General features: G+C 39.7%; 1 protein-coding gene across 2 annotated transcripts in view; it reads right to left on the reverse strand.

Moving 5' to 3' along the window:
- The window catches only part of golim4a (golgi integral membrane protein 4a), a 45,810-nt gene that overhangs the window by 17,145 nt on the left and 16,372 nt on the right, over nt 1–12,293 (reverse strand). For both annotated transcript variants that reach the window (XM_079825425.1, XM_079825426.1), the window contains exons 2-7: nt 5,553–5,627; nt 3,482–3,531; nt 3,161–3,214; nt 2,872–3,022; nt 2,655–2,737; nt 1,651–1,734 (exon numbers count right to left, since the gene is read on the reverse strand). In XM_079825425.1, the coding sequence (XP_079681551.1) occupies nt 1,651–1,734; nt 2,655–2,737; nt 2,872–3,022; nt 3,161–3,214; nt 3,482–3,531; nt 5,553–5,627 (497 nt within the window). The remainder of the gene's footprint in view (nt 1–1,650; nt 1,735–2,654; nt 2,738–2,871; nt 3,023–3,160; nt 3,215–3,481; nt 3,532–5,552; nt 5,628–12,293) is intronic.

Consider the following 12,293-nt stretch of genomic DNA (forward strand, 5'->3'; position numbering starts at 1 on the left):
GTCGACTCGGAGTAATTTTTAAGAATCGTTAGAAGACCGAAGCTTTTTCTCTGACTAGATGACGTCAACTTGTCAAGTTATTTGAATACGATACGCCCACTTATTGCGCTCCAAGACGCCAGTGAAAACTAGAAAACATCATGGCCACGAGACGCTGTGTTCTGAAGTGCGACTCAAAAGCAAACTTTTTTCATCTGCCCATGCAAGGATGAGCATTTGAAGACTAAGTGGCTTGAAGACAAACCATACATCGTCGCGATTGAGTGTTTATTATTAGTCGTCAAATGTATGTTTCGCGATCTCAGGAAGCTTTTATTATGGACTTTTATTATGGCACATGGTATCTTCTTCGTCTGTCTGTACCATATATGGATTACATGTGCACAGAGCGCCCTCCGGCTGCCAGTATGAATTGAAAACAACACATAAGAGACTCAATCGCTCATGATTAGGCTATTTCTGCCCATTTTGAGGAAGTATTGAATAAAAAATACTCCTCTGTTTAGAAATTTGACACAGACATATGAGAATCTATCAATATGTCTCCTCATCTGCACACTTTTGAACTAAAAGCCCTGAGGGATGTTGATTTGTCGCGAGTCTTCGTGAGGAGTTTTTTTATGAATGAGATCAGCTGAGGCTCATATTACAATCAAACAGTACCGACGCGGTTTTCATATTCATAACTCCTGACACATATTAACAAATTACTGTCATTATAAGACTTTGATGGGCGTTCCGTTTCCGAAAATATCTGCACAGACTATACAAATCACAACTGACTGGGTCATCTGACCAATCACCGCAGATTAGCGTCACGTAAAGGCGGGGTTTTGAAAAGTGAATCACTAAAGGAATCATTTGAGAATCGCTGTCAAAACAGGTAAAAATAAATGCATATTATAAGAAAACTAAAGTCTTTTTTGTCATTGCATGCATGCAAAACTGTTGTTGGGGACTTCTAAAACAATATTTGGAACATTTTAAATGCCATGATAGGTGCTCTTTAATTGTTGCAACATACAATAAGCATTCGATATTATGTTGTTAAGCTAATGACACAATGCTCTAACAAGTATGAAAATGCATGAAATAATCTAATAACACTAAACTATTATTTAATCAATGCTTTTCAGTATTGAATGAAATATTGAATTGTATAGTTCATAACTGACATTTCTCTCACTTCATCCACTATCTTAGATTTACATTTTTACTAATATATCTCATATTTATTACATTAATGTAAGCAGTTCCTTGGGGAAGAAAACAACTTTACTTACAAATATAATGTGTTAAAATGATATATAACAAAATTATTTTGTACGTTTGTACAAAAATACAATAAATAACATATGATAAGTAGGTTTGCTGTTCACATTCACCATGTTCAGCAAAATAATTCTGTATGTGCAGTTCTGTTACAAATCTCATTGCTTGCACAGACAATGTGACTACTGTAACCTGCTAATATGGGTGTATAAATAAATATACACCATTTGCATGCTGCTTACATGAGCTGTGTGAAACTGGACTTTCTCACAGGATATAGACTACATTGCATCTGATCTGTCAGTGTGAATTGCATGATTTAACAGCACACACACTACTGTTTAAAGCGCATGCATGAACACACACACGCGTCCTAACCTGGGCTGCAGCTAGTGCACTCTTGTGGTCCTCCAGGGTCAACACAAGCTGGTCGTGGGTGGATTTTAGATTCTTGTGCTGTTGCTACAAGAGTGACAATCACAGGCAAAGCTCAAATACTGGCATTCAGGATAACCATACCAAATATTAGTATGGACAGTGTGTTAAAGCTAAATTATTATAATCATAAATACAATCGCCTGATGTGCAATAAGATGGATCATGGAAATTAGGCTAAATATGAATTCTAATTGGGTGAATTTCACACAAAAAAATTCTAAAACATTTTAAAAAATAATACATATTATTTAGACTTCTATATACTTTGACTATATATTAAATAGACCTCTTAATGCAATATATATATATTACATTACATTTGCTATATATATATATACACACACACACATTGCATTAAGAAGTCTATTTTTAAGAAACATTACACATATTGCACTGTGAAATTATTTCAGAATCATAACAATTAAGCACAATTCCTCCCTTTGTAATGTTATAAAATAAATCACATGTCATTTAAATTGATGTGATTGTCATTTTTGAATTTCGATTATAAGCACAGTAACAATTACATTATTGTAATATCTGCTGTACTGATGTAATTTATAATTTTTTAATTAAACAAACAACTGAATATAAAATGCATTATTACATTATATTATATATGCTAAACAAACTTATTTAAATATATAGTAAAAGAGAAATAAATAGAACTATGTATGTACTTTGTTATTGTCATGCATTAAATGTGCTTTTTCTTTACATAAAAATGTAAAAATCTTAATGTCTTAAAATAAGATTGTTTCCTCAGGCTTAATATATTTCCTAATTTTATTATAATATTTTTTTATTTGTGATTTTTGGGGCCGCCAAGATTCACCCATTTATCTGTGGCAAATGGAGCACATGGCTATCCATAATCCATAATAACCATAAAACATATTTTGTAATACTGCTCTAAAAAGACATCTAGTGCTTTTCGGCATTACCCTGGTATCCTGAAGTTGCACATAGATGTCCTGATGAGCTTTTCTCAACTGCTTGTTCTCTTCACGTAGGTTATATACATTATCTGGGAAAGAAAGAGAAAAAGAGAGGCAGCTGAAATGAATGTAGCTTTTAATGCCACCATAAAGAGTCCAGAATCTTTTTGTTGGTGGTTGCCAGGTTGTGTTTACTAAGAGAGAGATTGTGAGAACATAATACCTTTGATCTTAGAAATCTCAGACTCTTTGGTCTGATGAAGCTGGTCAAGTCTCTGTTTATGTTCATCTAATGCCTTGTTGTGTTCATCTCCTTGTAGCTGATGTCGCTCTTGTAGTTCATAATACTGCTTTTTTAGGTCATCGTGCTGGTTCTGATGGTAAACACACACACATACACAACAGTAAATTATCTGTGCTTGCTGTGGGAAGAAAATAAATACAGCATGTTTTAATTGACAGTACATCACAAAACATCATTTTTACACAGTAGACGTGTTTTTCCCACTGACCTTCAAAATCTGATGCTGGGAATGCAGAGAATTAAACCTGACACTGGCATCTTGCTGTAAACAAACAGATACAAACAAACCTGGTCATTTAGTAAACATGGCATCATTTTACCTCTAAATGCCATGCCAGAATGCCACAGGCCGTGATATTCGAGAAATATATGATTCGCATACAAACAACCAGATGAGTATTTGACTGCAGGGCAAAGAGTGAGTTTGCTCTTGAAAAACATTTGCTAACCCTGCATTTCATCTAGTTACAACTCAAGTTTTTCCTGACAAAAAAAAATTCTTCATGCCGTCGCGTTTAAAACAACATACCTTTTCTTTATTGATCGACTGCTGAGCCTCTATTTTATACACAAGATAATCTGTGAGGAAAAGGCAAAAACAAGTATTACAACAGAGACAAATGCAATACATATTATGCTAATTAATGAACTATTGCATTTTATAATTTTGCAGAGACATTAATGCATTTTAAAGGATTAGTTCACTTCAAAATGAAAATTTCCTGATAATTTACTCACCCCATCTCATCCAAGATGTTGATGTCTTTCTTTCTTCAGTCGAAAAGAAAATATGTTTTTTGAGGAAAACATTCCAGGATTTTTCTTCACATCATGGTTTTCAATTGCAACCAAAATGTTGAAGGTCCAAATCAATGCAGTTTCAAAGCGCTTTGAAGGGCTTCAGAGACTGCACGATACCAGACGAGGAATAGGGTCTGATCTAGTGAAACGATCGTCATTTTTAAAAAAAGAAATTACAGATTAATATACTTTTGAACCTAAATTGCTCATCTTGCACTGCTCTGTGGCTGCCAGTGATTGCGCAATCACGTTGAGACGTCACACTAGACGTAGGCAAAAGTACCATCCCAACCAAAAGTGTGCAGACTAATACAAATGCCCTTTACCAAAAAATCTCCATCTTCAACTTCAAAGTCGCCCGACATTGTTGTTTTACCTTTTTTTGTTAAAGGGCGTTTGTATTAGTCTTCGCATGGGCCCTTTGTAAATACGGGGGCGGTATTTCTGCCTACATCTAGTGTGACGCTTTCGCACGATTGCGCAATCACTGGCGGCCGCAGAGCAGCACAAGATGAGCCATTTAGGTTAAAGGGATAGTTCACCCAAAAATGAAAATTAGCCCATGATTTACTCACCCTCAAGTCATCCTAGATGTATATGACATTCTTCTTTCAGACGAACACAATCAGAGTTATATTACAAAAGTCCAGGCTACTCCAAGCATTATAATTGCAGTAATAGTTGCTCTGTTTTTGAAGTCCATGAAAACTGCACCTGTCCATCGAATAACGTGCCCCACGCGGCTCTGGGGTGTTAATAAAGGCCTTCTGAAGCGAATTGATGCGTTTGTGTAAGAAAAATATATAAACACTTTAGTTTTAAATATGGATATTTTTCTTACACAAACGCGTCGATTCACTTCAGAAGGCCTTTATTAACACCCCAGAGCCGCGTGGAGCACGTTATTCCACGGACAGATGCATTTTTTTATGGACTTAAAAAACAGAGCAACTATTACTGCTATTATAATGCTTGGATTAGCCTGGACTTTTGTAATATAACTCAGATTTTATTTGTCTGAAAGAAAAATGTCATATACACCTAGGATGACTTGAGGGTGAGTAAATCATGGGCTGTTTTTCATTTTTGGGTGAACTATCCCTTTAAAAAGTATATTCATTACAAAGAAAAAAAAATTGTTTTAAATGATCGATCGTTTCGCTAGATGAGACCCTATTCCTCGTCTGGTATTGTGCAGTCTCTGAAGCCCTTCAAAGCGATTTGAAATTGCATTGATTTAAACCTTCAACATTTTGGTTGCAATTGAAAACCATTATGTGAAGAAAAAATTTATTTAATTTCCACTGATGAAAAATACATCAACATCTTTGATGAGATTGGGGTGAGTAAAATATAAGGACATTTTCATTTTGAAGTGAACTAATCCTTTAAGTGTGGTTTAAAGATCCAAATACTCTTACCCCGGTTTAACAGACAAGGCTTAAACTAGTCCTAGACTAAAATGCATGTTTGAACTGATTGAACTGAAAGCATATCTTAAAATATGTCAGAGCCATTGTTTTGACTCAAGATGCACACCAGTTATGTTTTCCTCAAGGGCATGTTTATAAAAGCTACTTTAATGCCCTAATTCAACTAAGGCCTAATCCTGGTTTAGTCTAATCCCTGTTTGTGAAACCGGGCCTTAGGATCTTATTAACTTGACACTTGGCATAACACAGCAGCTTTGGGCTGCACCAGTTTATCCATCATGCAAGCTACAGGATGTCATTAAACTTCATAATTTCCTCTTTATCAATTAGTCATTGATGTTGTCATATATTATAAAACAAACTTGCCGTCTTTGGCTTTTTTATGGTCAAATCGCTCCTTCTGAAGAGACTTCTCCAACCTGGAGCGATGCTCGTACACAACTGACAGGAAAAAAGAGAGAAAAAGATGAGAAAGGAGGGAAAGGAAAAGTTAGCAGTTCCTTGGGGAAGGAAAGTTGACCAGTGTTGGGGACAGTTACTTTTAAAAGTGAATGCGTTACTCCCTAAAAAAGTTGTAACTAATTGCGTTAATTGGTTGCTTTTTGTGGAAAACAATGTTACGTTACTTTTTCTCACCTGGGCTGGGCTTGTTTGTTTAATAACGAACAAACAAACTAAACTTCTATTTGTGTCATTCTGGATTGTAGAAGAATAAGACGCAGGAGAAGAAAGTTTAAACCTCTTATTTAAAAAAAAAAAGAAAAGAACATGAATGCAAATGTGATGTTTAACTAAAGTCTGTCATGGAAAAAATATTTTCCAATATTAATAGTGAGCCTAACAATGAGAAAACCAGGAAGCAAAGAAGTCTTGTTAAAGGGTAACTAAACCCTAAACCAACTTTTTTTAGTTAATGATCTGTAATACTGGGGCTTTATTAATACTGTTCATTGATTCGAGTAAATGTTTTGACATTTGAGTATAAAGTGTTTTAATTCTATAAAATATGGTGTAAAACCGCCAAAGTGCTGCCCTCTTAAGGTTGAACAGTGGTTACTGCAGTTGAATTTTCCTATTGGACGTTGTGGTCAGGGCTCTGAACCGGTTCAAGGAACGAAAACGAAAACCGGAAACAAACGAAATTTTAAGAGGAACAAAAACGAAAACGAAATCAAAATCAATTTGAATCGTTCTGAACAGAAACGTTAATTTGAAATGACCATTAACCGGTTAATAACGTTATTTTATCGTTCTCTTTAATATTTTAATTTGGCAGTGACCAATCATGAATAGAGTAGTACAGCATGTGATGTGACGGATCAAGCGTGAGTGAAATGTCATCTATGAATCTACCGGTAACGCAAGTCAGTGTGAGCGCGCATTTACATGCCTCAAGTACATTTCTTTCCCCGCTGAGGTCTACAATGAAAGCGCAGGTATTGGAGGACATTCTTTTCGTATGTTTAAATAAGCAGTACGGACTTTAAAGCTACACTGTGATATTTTCCCCCATCTAGCAGTGAAAAGGTATATGACCATCCAGTGAATTTTAGTTTCTGTTCCTCCCAATTCCGATTTCGTTTCAACTCCTACGGTGGCCGATTTAGTCCAAGATTAACATGGCTTCCAGTTCGACCTCGTCCACATTCGACACGGTGCCTGTGGGATATTCTGTGCGCAGTGGGATGGTTGAAACTCAACTGGCCTAATTATTCGGCTAGAAAGAACTGCAGCTAATCCAGAGTGAACTTTGATGATAGTAATGTTTATTCAGTCATCCAATTGCAAGGCATAAACAGGTTTGCGTGGATATGTACATAAATGTGGTTTCTGTGAGAGAACAAATAAGGATGGTAAATATACATGATAATGACATGACAGAAGATACACAGTTAAGAACTGTATAACTATACTTATAAGTTACATGTGTAAAATGTAACCGTAAACCAGAGCTTATTGTACCATATATAGGCGCTAAATGCAGCTGCATTAAAAGGAGCGGAGCTGCCGCCGCTGCTGCTAACAAGCGGTGTCGGGTTATCAAAGTGTGTGCGCCGCTTTAACGTTAGCACTGCAGTGCGCTCTGTATAACAATTGTTAATATGCCGATCAGACCTGATACATATTTCCATCAACATACATTACAAGCAAATATTTTCTATAAACGAATAAACATTGTTGATAACAAAATAACTGAATGATTATTCAAATAGGTGAGCATTACGCTATTGTATGTTGACACAAAAATACTTCTGAGGTGACATCAACTGAATTACGCGATGACACACTCTGAAACACATCTACAATGACAATAACTATTATTACTTACGGAGTTTTTAACGCACAGAAATACCACACAAGGAAAAACAGACTTTTGAGGAATAAACAAGCCAGGAAAACTCAGTATAACTCTGTTACTGGACGCTGCTGAGATGAAAACTCTCTGCGCATGCACCAGACAAGTCTGAACAAGTTGACGCGCACATGCGCGAGGCAGGGGATTTTGTACAGTGCCACCGGTTAAAACGCGAAAGGCGAAGCTTGAATTTACGGGTATGTCCCTCTTTGGCTAATGTACTTTCAAGATGGAGGGGCAACATGGCGACCACCGTTAGATCCCATTACCTTATGTATTTTCAATGGCATATTATAAACTTGTTACGAGAATACTGTGGTGCTGACGCTGTTTATTCTCCATTATAAATAGGCTTACTTGATTCACGTGCTGTTGGGGGGAGGTGTCCGGGAGGGAAATAGAGAAGGGGAGCGGAACGCTTAAAAAGAGTGAGTTGAGTGGCGGCGAGGAGTTAGTCTCGATCTCTCTGGCGTTTTGTTGTTTTTGGAAATTTAAGACACCTCCTGATACCCGTGTTTTAGGTTGTACACGTTCAGGAAATAAAACACAGCCCGTTGGGTGTTTGAATACCGGATTCTAGTCTCCTGTCTGCTTCTCTGGGAAGTGCACAACGTCACACTGGTGTCAGAAGTGGGATCTATAACGTTACCACAGCTGTATGTTCGGGATTCCCAGAAGACAATGGAGAACAAATCGGTAAGATCGCTCCAGTTATCCGCTGAGAAGTCAGAGGGAGAGTCTCGGTATGGGCGGGACGAGCGTAATCCCGAGGGAGAGCGTGCACAGGAGGAGAGAAATGTGCTGATTAGTTCACTGGCGCCCACTAATCCTTTTCTGCCGCTTTTGCTGAACGAATTTGATCAAGAAGGTTCCCTTAAAGCTAGACCAGAGTCAGCCACATCCTGTTTGAGCATGTCTCGTGCTTTTGGTGAACATATTTGCATCGCGAGCACTCCGATCGCGGGAGGCCGCGACACCGGGCGCATCCGGCTGGTTAACCCGGAACCGGAAGTCAGCGGGAATCATAACATCCGGTCTGGAATGCGGATTGCGGATGAAAATGCCGATAAACATGGGTTAAGGCAGGGGTAGGCAAGTTCGGTCCTAGAGAGCCGCTGTTCTGCAGAGTTTGACTCCAACCCTGAAAAACCCTCACCTGCCTGTAGCTTTAGTAATCCTGAAGACACTGATGAGCTGGTTCAGGTGTGTTTAATTAGGGTTGGAGCTAAACTCTGCAGGACAGCGGCTCTCTAGGACTGAACTTGCCTACCCCTGGGTTAAGGCTAATGAAACATTTTCTTTCTGCCCTGAAGATGCAACCTACAGTCATAATCATCCACAAACAAGCAATATACATGTTAAAGAGGGACTTTTTGGCGAGCTGTACAGCTCAGTTGGCAGTCAAGCTAACCCATTTGGCTCATCAGAAAAAGTTAATACACCTTACTCAGTCGCCCCCCCTTACAACACCCAGTGGCCAACCACACTGCCATTTAACCCTTTCCCCCACCAAATGAGCTGTGTCCACAAGCACTCTGATTTACCGATGATGAGTAATATGAGACAAACTATGGAAACTCAGCCAGTGTTGGGCATGTATCCGACCTCATCAGCTACCGCTCACCGCTGTTTCCTGGAGTCCCCAGCCAAAGAGCCCATACCCACCTGCTGCTCCTTTTCTTACCTGCCAATGCAGTCTGTCACACACATACCTGAACAGGGGTCGAGCAAAACCCGTAGCTGTCTGAAATTGGGGGGCTATGACGGTCATTCTTCTTATGAGGCGTTCCGGAAGAAGTTTGAGTTGGTGGCCGAGGCTAATGGCTGGGATGAAGCCGAGAGAGTGGGCCAGCTCGCAGCGGCTTTAGATGGTGATGCACAACAGGTGCTGCTGGATGTCCAAGGAAGTCAGGGGTATAGTGTTCATGCGCTGCATCAGGCTTTGTCTCGACGCTTTGGAGACATTACATCCTCTATGGCCTTACGGCAGCAGTTTCAGGAGCGCACCCGTCAATCAAAAGAGCCCCTAGGTGTGTTTATGGCTGACCTGCGACACTTAGCCCATCGCAGCTACCCGACATTCAACGAAAGCGTGAGGGATGCATTGGTCCTGGATGCGTTTGTACGGGGATTGACCCCAGATCGGTTACGGCAGCAAGTGCGAATAACTCAGCCATCTAACCTTGATGAAGCCCTTGACCAAGCGCAGGTTATAGAGGGAATATTGGATGAACGGCCCATCGGAATGTTAAGCTACAATAATGTTGGCCGCCCCAGGGTTTTTGCTGCATACTCCGGGGAGCAAACTCAGTCGCAAACTGCTAGGGCGAATACGTCCCAGAGGGAGCTTGTGGTTTGTTGGCGCTGTGGAAAAACTGGTCATTTGCGCCGGGAATGTGCTACCCTGGATGTGGCAGTGTCCACTCCGCTGTCGGGAAATGGACAGGGGCCGGAGTAGAGGTGGGGAGGTGCTCTCGGCCCATCAGCCATTCCAGAACCTCCCAGTGGATCATCTGTTGCCTTGGTTAGTCCAGTAGAGTGCTGCCAAATAGAGGCCAAAGTGGATGGACAACTTGTGCGGGCCTTGTTGGATACTGGATCTACAGTCACCATTATTCATCCTAAATTCTTGACGAGAAGGGTCCTTCAGACTGCTCATTTTCCCCTGGTGACTGTCATGGGTGAGAAAGCGACTTTGATGGGACGTTGCGAGACAGAAATCTGGGTGGGGGGACACAGTACAGTTATGTGGATTTGGGCCGCTGAAATTCTAGAATGTTGTCTCCTGGGTATTGACTTCCTGCACCAGGCAGCTGCGGTTTTGGACTTGAGGGCAGCGACCCTAATGCTAGCTGGAAAGTGTTCAGTGCCAATTCACTTTAATTCTATATGGCCAGGTCCTCAGTCACACTACGTGGGCCGTGTGAATCATAACTCACAAGATCAGGGGGTCCCATGTCAAGACTCCCCCACATTGTCACCAACGTTCCAGTCTATAGAGACACCATTCTCTGGCTCTATGGTAGGACGTTCCACCGTTCCACAACTGGCCGTCTCTGATAGTGGGAACTGCAGTCCAGGTGGGAAAAACTCAGTTTCCTTGCAAACGGTAAAAGACGTCTGGGAGAGAAGTAGTAAGGGTTTGGAAGAACTCCAGAAGCAGAAATTGTGGCGAGTGATGGAACGCCATTATAACCTTTTTGCAGCCTCAGCCGGTGATGTCGGGCAGACAGTATTGGTACAACATTGTATAAACACTGGGGATGCACCACCCATCCGGCAACGTGCACGACGGTTACCTCCCACAAGGCAGTCGGCTGCGGATCACTGCCTAGAAGAGATGAAGGCTTCGGGAATTATAGAGTAGAGCCCGACCGATATATCGGCGGGCCGATATTATCGGCCGATATTAGGCTTTTTCCAAACTATCGGTATGGGCATTTATGATGGCCGATAAATGAATATTTTAAAAAAAATTAAAAAAAACGGACGAAACACCGCTCAAACACATTGAGTGTTGGCGTTTCATAGTTTGTCCACCAGAGGGCACCCTACAACGTGCCGGCTGGCAACACCACCAGCTGATCCAGCAGAGTCATGCTGAGCTTCAGCGCTGTGAGCGTTGCATTCACAACACAGATCATCCTTGAAGTGCATGTAAGTTGGCAACGAGCCATACATTGCTTGAATTGAATAACAATTAAAAGAACATCCCCATCAGTTCTCTTAACTCAAATAACATGACAATTTGTAACTGCCAAGTCCAGTTTTGCTGTTACATGTAAGCCAAGAGAGCTGGTAATTACGCTAGGTTACAGTTGACTGACTAAGTTTAACTCGGACAATGTGACTGAATAAGATGTATTTCTTTAATAGTCTGACAGTTTGACAGCATGAGACGTATCATCTCTCCCCTGCCCGTTATTTTGAAAAAGTATACATATTTCTAAATTATAACTTATCATAGACGCTAACCACAAAGCTAGCTAATGCCATGGCTATCAGTGGGAGACCGCTAACATTAATGCGCCTTGGAAATCACAACAAACTTATTCTGCCTAAATAAAGTAATGATTACTGTATTTATAACTAGTATATTTGTAGTTCCAGTCCCTGCATTGTAAATCATAAGTTAGGCTCGTGAAGAGTGAACGAAAGTGCGTGACTTCGTTCAGACGCAGCATTAACAAGTCAAATAATGGATTTACTGCATCATCATAAGTAGTAGATTTTAGAAGGCAGGCAGCAAATGATGATTGAAAATGGTTTGTTGTAGCTTGATGGATAGAATTAAAAGAGTGCATGTAAAGGGATAAGCAAGTTGACATTGTAATTATAAGGTGGCTCATATTTATACTGTATATAGTTTATATTTTGCTGTTGTTGTTATTTATCAGAACTTCTAGAACTTAACTGAATATTTTTTTTCCAGTCTTGCTCAAAGTTATATTTATAAAGCTTACCACATCTATTAATACTGGTAACTTAGATTTTTTGTTTTTGTTATTGTGTTTTCGTCCAAACGACTTTAAGTTTCATATCTTAAGTTTGTATTTTTATACATTTTATTTATCAGAACTTTAATATATTTTTATGTTCCTCTGTTCTGTTGTGACAATAAAACAAGTTTATTTTTAAACTGCATTATCATGTTATTTTAGAGAGGCTGAGGGATCATGAATAACTACTTATAACTAATGTATAAGGGAAATCTGTTTAAGTGTTTTTTACGCGTTTCTGTTATTTTATTT

Source organism: Gobio gobio (assembly GCF_949357685.1).
Source record: "Gobio gobio genome assembly, chromosome: 9".
Lineage (NCBI taxonomy): Eukaryota > Metazoa > Chordata > Actinopteri > Cypriniformes > Gobionidae > Gobio > Gobio gobio.